Source organism: Ovis canadensis, chromosome 2 (assembly GCF_042477335.2).
Source record: "Ovis canadensis isolate MfBH-ARS-UI-01 breed Bighorn chromosome 2, ARS-UI_OviCan_v2, whole genome shotgun sequence".
NCBI classification, from domain to species: domain Eukaryota; kingdom Metazoa; phylum Chordata; class Mammalia; order Artiodactyla; family Bovidae; genus Ovis; species Ovis canadensis.
The window spans coordinates 207,096,850-207,112,366 of NC_091246.1; the positions used below are offsets into that span (position 1 = coordinate 207,096,850).

Genomic DNA, 15,517 nt, shown 5'->3' on the forward strand with positions numbered 1-15,517 from the left:
ATTACTGTTTCACCTTCTATAAACAAAAATTCATTCTTTTTAACACTACACGGGTTGAATAAAAATATATTCACCTATTCTATGGTAACCACCAAAAAAATGAGTGAGCTTATCTCCACATTGAAATTCAATCCAGCTATGCAATTTAAGTGAATAATCCGGAATGTTTCAGAGTAACAGCCATAGGATTAATGTAGACACGTATACTATGTGCCCTTGCTGGCTGAGAAGGACTACGCCAGTGATGTTTTCCAAAATCACACAACATACCAGAAGCCTAAATCAAATATCCCCCATATCTAAGCAATAGAAAAGAGCCTCCGTTTGATTGAAAATGTTCTGGGGGCATCAACCACCAAAGTACTATATTCATTGTTTCTCATTCCAAACATTTTAGAGCTGCCAAAACCACTGTAAAAATAATAAAACTTTATATTTTATAAAACTTTCTTAAACATTTTAATTATTAAATTAATTAAACACCTTAGAGCAGTGGCTCTCAACCAAGAATCATTTGCCTCCCTTCAAAGGACATTTGGCAATGTCGAGACATTTTGGCTGGCACCGAGTTGGGTGGGGAATGCTACTGGCATCTAGTAGGTAGAGGTCAAGGATGTTTCTAAATACCCTATGATACACCGGATCACAGGTCATTCCCCAATCACAAAGAATATCCAACCCAAAAGCTTAGTTGGGCCAAAGTTTAAAACTCATGCATTACAGTAACAACTACATTCAAGATACTCTTTGTGCTGAATGCTGAGAACTCTGAGATAAAAGATAAGAGATGGCTTCTGCTATTGTGAGGCAGTCCATTAAGTGATGAGAACTGGCAGATAACATTGACAGCAGGTTGTGATAAGTGCTCTGACAGGGGTGTGTCCAAAAGGTTACTAAAAGCAGAAGCAACTACTTTAATCAGAAGGTCAGGGTTCTTCACCAGAAGTGACTTCCCAGCTGATATTTGAAGGATTTTATCAAGCAGAAGAGAGTAGGGCATGCTAGCCAAGAGAAATCACACAGCAAAAGCAAAGCAGTGCCACACCGAAGGACTCCAAGGTCACCAGCATTGTGCACAGGGGCCACCAAAGCCAGAGATTAACGTGGCACATCTCCCTTGAGGACTAGTCTCATGCAGACAGGGGAGGTTAGTCATTGAACAGGTAAAGAGGTTTCTACAGAAATTTTAAAAATATCAAAAACACAGGTGCATGGAGTAGAGGAAATGCTAAGGGTAGTAGTTAGATTGTTCCCACCCTTGGGAACATTTTGGTGAAGTCTGAGCAATGGTAAATGTTTCAGCTGCATACATTTGGAGCACTGAGCAGATGTAGGTAGAGGGAGGAAGGTGACGGATAGAAATCAGGCTAGTGTCTGTCATCTTCATAGTATACACAGGCTATTCAGTCTGCTCTCCCTACAGGCTGAGCAGGGGGAGCCGCTGGAGGCTTATAGGCAAGGAAATGATACAATGTTAGTGTTGGAGAAGCAGGTGCCAGAAGAAAGATTATGACGCAGGATGACTGAAAATGTTTCACAAGAGAGGTGATGAAGCCTAAACAAGGCAATGGCACAAAGGAGGAAGATTTTAATATGGAGGTGGTAGAACCCATAGTATCTACTATCAGAGTGACAGAAAAGACACTTTTGAGGTTGGGCAACTCGGTGGGCAAGCAATGCGAAGAGAAAATGGGGGAGCAAAAGCACTTTTACAGCAAGGGTAAAGATGTTCTCATTCAAAGCTCAAGACAACCCTGCAAATTACAGGACACATGTGGACACAATCATGCCCAGTTTACAGACAAGCTTAATGAGGCTCTGAGAGTGGACAGGCTTGCCCCAGATCACAAAAGAACTGAGGTTCAATAATTCCCTGGTAGTCCAATAGTTAGGACATGGTCCTGTCACTGCCCAGGGCCAGGTTCAATTCCACAAGCCACACGGCTCAGCCAGCAAAAAGAGAGAGAGAAAAAGAGTAGAGCTCAGGGCTCTCAGCTCCTCATGTGGGTTCCTTCCATGCAGGCTGTCTCTCTAGTCACATCTTACAGCTATAACCAAACCAAATAATCACAACAGATCAACACTGACCAAATTCCTGCAGGCCTCAAAAACCCTGGATAAAATTCCGAATTGGTGATATTAGGTTAGGAGCTTGTCTACTTCCAGGCAAAGCCCAATTTGACTTTCAAGTAAATCCAAGAGAAAATTAACTGTGACTAACTGTAAAATTTAAGACAAATGACTGAATTGTTTTTCTAAATTGTTCTTTATCCAGTCCCTATGTATGATCAGAATAATTCAAAATATATATATTTTAGAACTTCATAAGTAATCACATTGGAATAAATAAAAATTCTAGCAACAAGCTTTAATACTATGTACATCCTCTGGAGGAGGAAATAGCAACCCACTCCAGTATTGTTGCCTGAAAAATCCCATAGACAGAGGAACCTAGTGTGACTCAAAAAGGTCACAAAGAGTTAGATAAAACATACCAACAGGGAGGTATTGAAATGGCCTACAAAAGCTGTAAGCACAGAAGCAGGGACATGACTGATGGTCAAGAAACACTAGTGTCCCTTTCCATCTACCAATCACTCAGGTGCCTGCTGGCTTGATTTTTTTGGAATCAAAAATATTAATAGTAGGCTTTGTCTCAGAGGATCTATTCCAAAACACTCTCCAAGACACATATAAAAAATATTCAATTCACACCAACAATATCATGTCTCAATAATAACAGCTGGTACTATTTATGGAGTATCATTGTATGCCAGTACTAGGCCAAGAATTTATGTGATTTATCTCATTACTCCTCATTATATGACTTAGAACTATTACTCTCCTGGTTTTACTTACAAAGAAATAGATAAGATCACAGAGGCTTGTAAGCCAAGACCTGAAGCCAGATCTGACTGATTCTCAATGCAGATTCTTAACCACTAGGCTTCCTAATTCCCCCAAAGACTGTTATCCTAGAACATAGCTCAGGACATATCAAGTTTCCATGGTTCTTGTTATCGTCCCTTGAACTTGACAGACATGCAGTCAACCTACTGTCTTATATCAAGTACAGCAACTCACACCAGAAAATGGATTTCCATTCATAGCTTTAAATAATGCCAACCTGAGTTCACTTCACAGCTGTTCTAAGCCACTACCTATAGCCACCAAAACATCTTATCATTAGAAAAAGTGGTGCCCTCACCCATAAACACAAACAGTAACAGAAGCCCTTCCTCTGCATTCCTCCCTTTCATCCTCTCGATCTCTTACTTTTGTGACTTGTTATAGCTTATGATCCGGAGAAGGCAATGGCACCCCACTCCAGTACTCTTGCCTGGAAAATCCCATGGATGGAAGAGTCTGGTAGGCTGCAGTCCATGGGTTCACGAAGAATCGGACACTTACTGAGTGACTTCACTTTCACTTTTCACTTTCATGCACTGGAGAAGGAAATGGCAACCCACTCCAGTGTTCTTGCCTGGAGAATCCCAGAGACGGGGAGCCTGGTGGGCTGCCGTCTATGGGGTCGCACAGAGTCGACACGACTGAAGCAACTTAGCAGCAGCAGCAGCAGCAGCAGCAGCATAGCTTATGATCAGTTCATTAAAGAAAGAGTACCGCTTTTTCTCACAGTGCATTTTTACATGCTGAACTCACCACAAAATCTCTATAGAACATATATGATGCAAAGATCATCTCTCTCTGCTAGACCCAGAAAAGGCTCAATAAACAAATATAAACAAATTAAGATGTATTTGGCATGGCTGACCCATTTCATTGACCAAGAAATGCAACTTGGAGCCTGCACTTTGGCAAGGGAGGTCTCAACTGGAGTTGCAATTAACCAGCTGAGTAAGGTTATGCAGGTAAAGGGCCTCTAAGCCTTGTTTTCTTGACCTATAAAATAGAAATATTGATACACACCTCCTATGACATGTATGAGAAGTTAAAGAATGAGTGTGAAATATTTTAATGTGACTCCTCCTACATCAGAGCTCTAGTAAGTGATAAGTTCTCCTCTACAACAAAAAGCATCACAGTCTCCATATTTTTGCCCACCTAAGATGTAGTGTCACCTTCCAAGGGATCTTCCCCACCCAGGGATCAAACCCAGGTCTCCTGCATTGCAGGCAGATTTTTTACTGTCTGAGCCACCAGGGAAGCCCAAGAATACTGCAATGGATAGCCCATCCCTTCTCCAGGGGAACTTCCTGACCCAGAAATCAAACTGGGGTCTCCTGCATTGCAGGCGGATTCTTTACCAGCTGAGCCACCAAGGACTCACTGCAAAAGTTCCTGATGCTGGGAAAGACTGAGGGCAGAAGAAGAGGGCATCAGAGGATGAGAAGGCTGGACATCAGAGGGCATCAGAGGATGAGAAGGCTGGACATCAGAGGGCATCAGAGGATGAGGAGGATGGATGCTATGAACATGAACTTGGACAAACTCTGGGAGATAGTGAGGGACAAGGGAGGCCTGGCATGCTATAGTCCATGGGATCACAAAGAGCTGGACACGACTGGGCGACTGAACAACACGATGTAGTGTGAATATAAAGACAACTGTCTGAGCGGGAGTGCCCCTCCTGCTAGACAGCACACCCATGGCTGCTTCATTTGCGCTGAAGACACTGACCTGGGAGAGAGGGCATTCTTTGGCTAATGTGCTCTGGTTCATCTCTTTAAGCAATTCCTTTAAGGCATTGCGGACCGTGGCATGGTTCCACTGCTCTGCAGGCAAGTCTTCCAACTTCGAACAACTGGAAAACAGAGGAAGAATGAATGACGTGCAAACCCTAATAGTGCAGAGTACAGCAGTCACCCCCCGTTCTGTAAAGCATAGGCAGAAGCAGCAAAGAACACGGTCGAACCTGGGCTCGAAATGAGGGAAAGGGAGTAAAACTGCTTCTCTAGGGCCTCAGCAGAGCCCACTGTGGCCTCTTTCAGTTGGCCATCACACTAGCCTGAGAAAAACAGTCATTTTGCAGATAAAGAAATGCCAATTTTTAAAAGTATGATTTTTCCAACCTGCTGATAGAAATGGCATGGCAGTATGCTTACAAACTTCTGCAATTTAAATTTAATTATTGGACATTCCTAAGGTTAAACGTAACATAAGCTTCACCAGATTTGAAGGCCTACTTTCACTTTCACCCTTAACCCTCACAGAACAATCTAGAGATGTTACTTACCTAACCAAAAACTAACTAAAGATATTAAAGTATTCCTAGACAAGGACAGGAATGGTAGGTCCCTATTAAAGTGCAAATTCTCTGAAAGGGGGTAAACTCAAAACCTAAGAAGGCAATGGCAACCCACTCCAGTACTCTTGCCTAGAAAATCCCATGGACAGAGGAATCTGGTAGGCTATAGTCCATGGGGTCGCTGAGGGTCGGACAAGACTGAGCAACTTCACTTTCACTTTTCACTTTCATGCATTGGAGAAGGAAATGGCAACCCACTCCAGTGTTCTTGCCTGGAGAATCCCAGGGACGGGGAGCCAGGTGGGCTGCCGTCTATGGGGTCGCACAGAGTTGGACACGACTGAAGTGACTTAGCAGCAGGAGAGGAAAGGACAATATAAGGGATATAACTTGCAGGTACTTTACAACACAAGATATGGCAGAGACCCTCTTGATTCTTTAGTGGTATACTTTGTCTTGAGTGCTGTATCTGAAAAAAAGGAACCATTCCCAGAACTTCTGCAGGCTACCAGAGAGGAAAGCAAAGTCCAGTGCCAGTGCCCTCTGGGTAAGTAGGCTACCCAGGCACCCAACTCACTCCTCAAACACAAGCCTGAAACAGCAGAGGTGTTGATTCTTCAAGTATTATGTACTAAGCATTTAACCAGAGGACTCATTAAATTAGGCGCTTTGGAAAGTGCCCCTTTACAGGCTGCAGATTTTTAATGATTTATCAAGCTCCCCCTAGGTTACCACTTCACTGCTTCTGAAAACAAAACATAAAACAGTTGGAATGTGGACTATAAAGATGCCTGGTGAAGGGCCCCCTTCCCCTCCTCTTCTTTTTTTTTTTTTCTTTTCATTTCATCTGATGTCAAGAAATTAACAAAGACAGGATGAGCTGATCTCTGCAGCGAGTCTATGATCGACGGAGCAGCTCCGAGAGTAAGGAAGGGCAGATGTTCAGAGACACCCACCTTTGTAATTGGATTTTCAACGTCACGACGTGATAGACATCTTGCAGCATGTCGGCCACTGTCGCGTCGGGTGCATCTGTCACATAACTGAGGGGGAGAGGGTTCCACCTCCCCAGCTTGATTATTCCTGCACAGGGAAGAAAAACATAATAAACACATAGCTGCTATTTATTAAACCCTCTCGTTGTTTGTTCAATGTTAAGAAGGTCATCCAATAGCCAACATCCAAGGCCCACTCAGATATTTTACAACCCAGTGCAATAGCCTATTTCTCTCCGGCTGACAATTGAGTTAACTATACAGGAAGATGAGAATGAAAGGATGAGGTTTAATCACGGACAATCAGTTTTTTTTTATGTTTTCCTGTTTCTTAAATTACTTAGAAAACCATACGGACACTTCCTTCCCCCAAAGTCTTATTTCACAGTCTAACTTAAGACTGATGCTAAATATACCGAACTGCTGATTTCATAGACAAAAAAAAAAAAAAAGCAAGTCTTAAGTAAATATAAGATTCAGTTTTGAATTGTACAAGAAAATTCCTGTGTGTGGGCTCAGCACACACACAGTCACATCCTGGTTGTGGTGTGAACCCCAGTGTGAATAGCATTTGGAGCTGAAGAAGCAGTGAGAATTCACTTCTAAATTCACGTTTCACCAGGCGGAGGGCTTGTGTTCCATAGCACAATGACTGACCACAGATCAGAAATAGCAGAGATGCCTTCAACTTCCTTTTTTCCCCCCTTTGATAGTTCCTCAGCTTTTCTTTACAATGACAGTGGTACCCTTCCCCTCTGCTACATATGGTAAACACTCAGGACAATGGAGACAATAAAAATCCTGGTCAGACCTGGACAGACTCACAGGACAGCTTCAGCAAGGCATGGTGAAAATGCTAGGCTAGTCACAAGATGGACCTTATCTGGAGCACAGGGCACCCATACACTGATAACAAAATATAAGGAGAAACTCACTGCACAAGAAACACAGAGAAACAAGCATTTTATTTGTATGCTACAAAAAAATCCAAAGGTCCCCTAGATGTCAAAAACTGCCACACTCCCACACAGCCATGCTACAGTGATAGACGAGGAACAGCATTTTTATTTTTATTTTTGGCAACACAGGTGAGTTCCAGCTACACTGTTCTTTCAAAAAATATATTTTATCATCAAAGAGAGATAACACCTGTATACCCAAGTAAACCTTTAAAAGCTTCATAAGATGCTGCTTTATAGCTATGGGGCAAAATTCCAATAATAGGAAATGAACTTTCTGGTCAGGGCACGTCCTGTCCAAGATGAAATCAATGAATGCGCAATGCTTGACATAATGCTTGAAAACAGGGAATAAACAGAACAAAAATATTAAAATGATGCACTGTTTCAGTATTAAGATTTAACAATCTGGTGCTGAATATGCTGCAGTATAAATAGTGCCTGGACTCAGATCCAATAAAGTAACACAGCTCTCATTCATAGTACCGTATGTCTCCAGTTCTGGCTCCTTAAGTCATATTTCACTTGCCAAGAAAAGCTGTTTTCTTGTGGGGATAGTTTTCCTAACATTCTCTCTCATGACAATGAAAAGTGCACAGCACACAGCAAGGAGTAGTCATGAAATGAACATCCAGCGCCCACTGGGCAGCCATCCGCAGAGGCCGGGTCTGCTCCTTTGCTTCCTCTACTGCTCCTGACTTCTGAAAGTACTAAAAAGATACCGTGGGACCTAACATATTTCCTTTAAAAAAAAAAAAAAACCACTCCGCAGTTTTAAATTCCCTTTAAAAATCCATTATCGTGATAGCCCATAAGTTGAGTATAAACTGTGTGTGCATGCTAAGTTGCTTCAGTTGTGTCTGACTCTTTGCAACCCTAAGGACTGGAGCCCACCAGGTTCCTCTGTCCATGGGATTCTCCAGGCAAGAATACTGAAGTGGGTTGCTGAGCCCTCCTCCAGGGGATCTTCCTGAGCCAGGGATTGAACCCACATCCCTTGCATATTTCCTGCACTGGCTGGTGGGGTCTTTACCACTAACGCCACCTGGGAAGCCTGAGTATAACCTGACCATCTCCTAAAGATGGTATTTTATTATAAGAGATTAGAGGGAGAAAAAACAAAGCCAGCAACTCCTAAACAAGTAGAAGACAACTGTGTGGGTCATTTGGTTACTAAGAATATAGAGATAGCACGAAGCCATGGAATCCTGTAAACTTTAACGCACAACTCTAGAGGGGATTCATTCATGCTAGTGTGTGTCATCGTTCATCCCTCTTTATTGTTGTGGAGTGTTCTGCTGCAAGTTTATACCACAGTGCAGCCAGACACAACAGAATATCTCCTAATGCTTTCATTTATATAAAATACAAGAACAAGCAAGACTCTTCTATGAGAAGAGAGGTCAGAATGTGCTGACCTCAAGAGAGCAGAGTCATGACTGGAAAGGAACATAAAAGGGATTTCTAGTTTCGGCTGGTGGTTGCATGGGTATAAAAATTGTCAAAATCCATATAACCGAACACCTAATATGCCTGTATTTTATTGTGTTTAATTATACCTCAATTTTTTACAAAAGTAGAGGAGGAGGAATCTCTACCAGAAATGATAGACAATCACTCTATTGAAATTATTCGTCTCCATTTAGATGAATTCTCTCCCTACCTTGATGATCCGGAAGGAGACTTGTTTGGGCTGGAATTAGACACATACAGGTGTCTTCACCACTTAATGCCTTCACAGAGAGCAGCTGCTACAGGTTGGTTTCTACATCTTGGAAGAGAGCTGTTGACACACGCTATTTTCAGGCAATGGGAAGTGGTGTGTGCTTTTTCTTTTTCACACCATATTGACTAACCTGCACCTAGAAGTCATGCTCTTTGCTTAACTACCTGCCAGAGTTTGCAGATGCTAGAAGTGCTAGGACTGCCATGTCCAGAGGCTGCTCTCTTCCAGCCTGGCAGGGACTTGGAGCAACTCTTCTTAACAAGCCTTTCCTCCAAACAAGGTCTTGTCTAAAGTATTAACCTTCTTTGGAAATACCTTCCTGAGATACAGTTCTCCTTCCTTGGTATAAAACAAACAGAAATATTACTTGGGCTGGTATCAAGTGTTAATTGAGGAAATTGAATTGGTTTTTTCTTTAATTAACTTTTAATTGAAGGACAATTGCTTTATAGTACTGTGTTGATTTCTACCAAACATCAATATCAATCAGCCATAGGTTTACCCATGTCCCCCCCAACTTGAACATGCCTCCCACCTCCCTTGCCTGAGGAAATCAAATTGGGAAGCAGACACCATAATGACCAAGAACTCCAGCTTCCAAGCCAAACTGCTGTTGCTCATATTCTGGCTCCTCTACCAACTAACCATGTAGCCACAGCAAGTTCCATCATTTCCCCGTACCTCAATCCTCTAATCTGTAAAATGCAACAATAAAAATACTGACCTCACATGATATTGTGAGCCTGAATATAGAGCCCTTAGTACAGAGCTCTGTTGTATGTGTCAGCTGCTCAGTTATGTCCAACTCATTATGACCCCATGGACTGCAGCCCGCCAGGCTCCTCTGTCCATGGAATTCTCCAGGCACAAATACTGGAGTGGGTTGCCATTCCCTTCTCTAGGCAATCTTCCTGACCCACGGATGAAACCCATGTCTCCTGCACTGGCAGGTAGATTCTTTACCATCTGAACCACCAGAGAAGCCCCAGTACAGAGCCTGGATATCATTAATTCCAACAATTTACAGTAATTATCTTGACACATTTATGCTTCCTAGGGTTTCCCAGGTGGAGCTAGTGGTAAAGAATCGGCCTGCAATGCAGTAGATGTAAGAGACACGGCTTCAATCTCTGGGTCAGGAAGATCCCCTGGAGGAGGTAGTGGCAACCCACTACAGTATTCTTGCCATGGACAAGACTCCCACAGATAGAGGAGTCTGGCGGGCTACAGTCCATAGCATCGCACAGTCAGAGACAACTGAAGTGTCTTCTCATGCATGTAATGCTCCCTAAAAGGCAAATATAATTAATTTCAAAAATATTTACTCAAGGATGACTTCAATATCATTTAATCTTTAATTCAGTCAAGTGCCTACAAAAGGCCCTCATTATTTTAAATCACAAAGGAAGAGCATACATCAATTATGTCCCTCCTTTTATCCCTGTTCTTGCCCCTCCCCCCTGCTTATTCATTTCTTACAACCTTGCCGTGCAGTATCGCCTTCCTTTTACCTACAAGTTCAGATCTCTCCTACTTTAAAACTAACAAAATCAGTACAAAAACCCTTTACCTCTCAGTGTCTCTTTTTTTTGTACCATCAAATGGACTGAAAGTGAACCTCTTCAATTTCTCCATCAGAACTTCACCCCAGATATCTATTTTCAGCTCCTTTCATGAGGAAAGGGAGATTAAGCAGGGCTGGGTTACCTTGAGTAACATCACTAGGAAATCAAAGATTCACTTCAAATACCCTGTGCTCATTCATCTTAGTAGCCTACAAGCCACATGGGTTCAAGTGTGAAGCACAACAGAAGACAAGACTGGAAAGAGCTTGGTTCCAACTCTGGAAGGCCTGGATGTCCAACTCAGCAGCACACTGCATGGGTCAGAGGTTATAAGCAAGGCCTGGGGTCAGAGGTGAGTCCATGCCCAGTCCCCTCTTCTTGTCAGCTGTGAGCCTCTGGGCAAGTTGTTTAGTTAGTCTCTTCAAGACTCAGTTTCCACTGTCTGTAAGATGGGGATAGTAATAATGCCTGCTCTTTAGGGTTGCCACCAGGCTTAAAATGAGAATGAGAATGTGGCCGTCGGATGGCACAGATTAAGTGCCTAGTAAACACGAGAAGAGGACAGATATTTGAAAGCTCTTGGTTATAGATGTAACACCATCAAAGCAAAACTTGAGGACAATGAAGCTATACTGGCTAGATGGAGATGTATAATCGACTCACTTTGCTGTACACCTGAAACTAACACCAGGTAAATCAACTATACTCCAATAATTTTTTTTAAAAAACCTGGACTAGAATTCAGATAGACTAAAAGAAGGAAGTATTCTGTGGGGGGGTGGGGGGAAGAGCTGAAATAATCCAGATAGGTGTATCTAATTATACCATAACAGCCTCTTCCTGACTCCCTCTAAGGAGAGATACAGACCCCCAAGAAATGCCTCAGTACAGGGAAGGAGGACAAAGAAAGAAGAAAGGGTATGTACCCACAGGGGATATCGGACTCACAGCATTGGAGAAATCTCAATATAAACAGTGTAAGTATACAAAATTCTTTCTAATGCTTATACGCCATGAGTAGGTTTTAAAGCCTCAGTCCAAAAAATGAGGGAAACTAATGATGATTAGATAGTACTAGACACATCCAGGTGGCGCTAGTGGTAAAGAATCTGCCTGCCAATGCAAGTTCAATCGCTGGGTCAGGAAGATCCCCTAGGGTAAGAAATAGCACTCCATTCCAGTATTCTTGCCTGGAAAATTCCATGGGCAGGGGAGCCTGGCAGGCTACAGTCTGTGGGACTACAAAGAGCTGGACACAACTGAGTGACTGAGCACACACACACATACACACACAGCCAGCCAGGCACACAGTACATGCTCAATAAATGGCAATTCCCAATTCTTTTCTGAATATGTATCACACTCTCACTTTGTCTGGAGTACTCATCCCATGCCTTCACTTCTGGAAATTGTATGCATTCTTCAAATTATGTACCAAGAATAATTCCAACTCTGGTCAATCCAGCCTGAAGCAATTCCTTTCTCTATATATCTGCACAGTAAATACTCTTGGTTGGTTTGTGTATCCTAGAAGGAGCTTATTTTATCACAATATCCCTTTATATTACTTTACTTAGTGTTTTTGTCTTTTTTCCCCAAACCATTAGAGTTCATCCTCAGAGGAGAGCAGAGTCAGCATGACACCTGAAAATGAGGTGAAGATAAGAAAAGAGTGAGTTTTCTAGGACATCAGTGGATGACGGCCAGGACTAGGCTCTAAGCTTCATCTGACAAGTTTTCTACCTACAGGACTAATTCCCTTCCCACTCAGCTCTGCCCGTGTGTGCTGTGCCCCACCACACAGTTACACATGGGGCAAGGTCTTGACATTTAATGTTAAAAAAGGAACATATGAGACCAATAAGGAAACAGGTGTCAGGGCCTAAAAAGCCAGCTTCTCTGAGAAAAAAATCATCTCCCTCAACAGTGCCATTTCAGACATAACCACTGTTTCCCACATCATCTTTCCTATTTCCAAAGAATTTATCATCTGCACACATTTACGAAATGCCTGGTACTGAGGACTATTACAGATGCACTTTCAAGGTCTTTGAGTTGCAAATTATGGGCCTTTATTTGGGGGCTGAAATTCATACAGATGTTAACACGATTGAATTGAGCATAATATAAATAAAATTGTTTATATCTAGACAAATCTTTCACTAAAATGCAGAGGACCAATCCATTCTTCATGAGATGCCTTTAGACCAAATAACAAAATACAATTGCAGGTAAATTTCCCATTAGTGACATAAAATTAGGTTGCAAATGGAAGCAATTTTTGTCTAAAATTAAAAAGATGCCATAATGGAAACCAGTTTTTTACTCTCTCAATGCAGTTTCTGCCAAACAGTGAACATATCACAAAAGAAATATCAATACTTGCTTGTGTTCATTTGTATTTGTTATTTTTATCAGTTTATAACCTGTCTTAAAGACACCAAATACTCTTCTCAGTAAATGCATAATTCATATCACTAGTATTATTTAACTATGTGAAAACAAGCATGGTGATAATATACATTAGAGTTAATCAATATTTGACTCAAGTTTTTAGAAAGTTGATCACTTCTGAGGATAATACAATATAATCAATAAAACATCAAAAGGGTTTATGTTAAGCACTAGTTATTCGTTCATTTAACAAATTTTTCTTTTGTGTCTCCAGCATAAGTCACGAAGAGGAAAACATAACCCAATACACATTATCCCTGTAATTATGGAGCTCACAGTTGAGTAGAGTAGCTTATTATTGCTAAACACATACCTAAGTGAAACCATTCTTAAAATAAACCAAAATGACAGTTTTACCCCCTGTACCTCAAATATAAGAAATGTTTATTTCATGAACACCTGCAGCAGATCACCTATAAGAGAATAATTCTCACAGTTTGCAGTGGCACAGAGATAGATGCTGATAAAACAGATATATATTGGGTGTATTGAAGAATAAAGCCTACAAATCAATCGGTAAGACAGATACAGAAACCCAGCAAGATATCAGCTGTATTCTTATAGAACAGCTTGATGAATAATTTTCTTTTATTCCAGGTACATTTTACCATTAATTTTCAAACAAAACGAAAATTCAGCCTGGGAAAAAAATGAAACATTAGCTTTAATATCTAAAGGCTAAGGTTTACATATTTCATAACTCTCTGAAAAGATCTCAGCAAAAGAGTATCAATACAAAACCCCAGCCTCAGAGTAACTAAGCCCTGGGGCTTCTGGCTGGCAGTATTATTTCCTCAATACACCAAATGCTGATGAAGCCCCTTTTAAAAATAGGAGAACTCATGACATTGACTGCATCTGTTTATCCCCCTCAGAGTGGTTGTGTCCCTGTGCTATAGCATCTAATTTTCCGTTGTTCAGCCAAGCTTTGTTAAAGAAATTAAAAACTGTCTATCCTATATAATAAGAACACAGAATTATTTATCCATAAATCAGTTCACAGGAAATCACTACCCAGCAGTATACAGTAACTCAGCCTGTGTTTCTAACCTGTGGCCTGACTGCAGTATATCATCAAACTGTAGCAGCATAAAGGCATAAATTGTAGTTATTATTGTTAAACCTGTGGTAAGAATGACTTTTCAATGAGGAAAGAGAACAAAAGGCAAAACAAAAACGGTTTTTGAAATGTACACATTTTCCTTTTGAATACATAGCTTAGCAGTACCCCAGTACAACTTAGTGAAACTCTCCTACACGTTCAGCTTTGATTTTAAAGACTATCCATATTTCAGATGTCTTGCATTGATGTAAAAGTAAATGGTAAATGAAATAGCATTCTTCCAGCATTTCTTACATTTTTCAAGTACCATTACAACTTACAAAAATTAATGAAATCTCAGAACATACTTGTCCGGGAACCTACAATACACTTAATCCTGAATTTATAACAATACAAAAGAAAATATAGGACAAAAACAGATATTTTGGCAATTGAGAATAAATACTGAGGCTGCACTGGTTAAATGAATTTATCTAAAAATACATACACACACACACATACTCACAGAGAAAGCTCTGCCTGTAACAATTCAAATATTATTGACAAAAACAAACAAGGTAGGTTCTTACTCTTTAGAACACTCACTTTAATCTTAAATCCTATCTGTATAAAGAGAAATAATCATCAGGAATATTATTAGTATTGAAAACCTGAAATATGAATTTTTAGAGCACTTTCTGAACAAACGACAGTGATACAGAGCTGTCTGACAATCTTTTCTTGAGCTGACTACCCCCTTACATTATAAAAACGTTCTACTTTAAAAAATACATACAGTACCATTTCGTGCCTTGTAATTCTATACATGGTTTTTACATTTTGGAGCATAAAGATTTTGTCTCATGTAATAGATGCTGCTTCACATTTGGGAAACGTTATGCTATAACCCTGACTTTTATTAGATTATTTAATATAAGCACTAAGTAACTAGACTAAATTAATAAAGACCCTATGAAAAAAAAAAACAGACAGAGAGAACAAAATTATTCCACAAATTAAATAAAACTTTCTGAAGTTGGTATTTTAGAAACCTTTATTTAATTTTCAAAATTCCGACTCTTCTGAAAAACAGCCAAAATATTGGTCAGGATATGAAAAAAATATGGTTGGTGTTTAGTTATTTATTTCATAAGAATGCCATTTAAAACTATTACATGGGGAATAAGACAAATGAGAAAGAAAAGCGTTATGAGAAATTATTTGGGATCAGTTCTGAGCTTCTGCCACTGAATAAAATTATTTCATCTGGTATATATTTTCTTATTATTGTTCTCAGTTTAATCATTATCTGAAAGAGTTCAGAATCAAATGATTAATTTTGGCAGGTAACACAAACAAACTTCTCCTCCTTTCTATTCAGAAATATATTTGCATAAAGAGATTTTTCCCTAGTGTTTGCCCTCCTAAAGTATCTTCAATAATCAAAGACACAGGGGAAAATGTATATATTCTTTTAAACATGTTTGGCTATATTCTAGCAGATGCTATTCATAAATTATGTTTAGCCGGTGTTTCTGCATCCTCTGGGGTAAGCAGTCTATCCACT

General features: G+C 40.5%; 1 protein-coding gene across 2 annotated transcripts in view; it reads right to left on the reverse strand.

The window, feature by feature from the left end:
* The window catches only part of SATB2 (SATB homeobox 2), a 200,715-nt gene that overhangs the window by 112,600 nt on the left and 72,598 nt on the right, over positions 1-15,517 (reverse strand). For both annotated transcript variants that reach the window (XM_069574480.1, XM_069574479.1), the window contains exons 4-5: positions 6,166-6,292; positions 4,642-4,765 (exon numbers count right to left, since the gene is read on the reverse strand). In XM_069574480.1, coding sequence (XP_069430581.1) covers positions 4,642-4,765; positions 6,166-6,292 — 251 coding nt within the window. The remainder of the gene's footprint in view (positions 1-4,641; positions 4,766-6,165; positions 6,293-15,517) is intronic.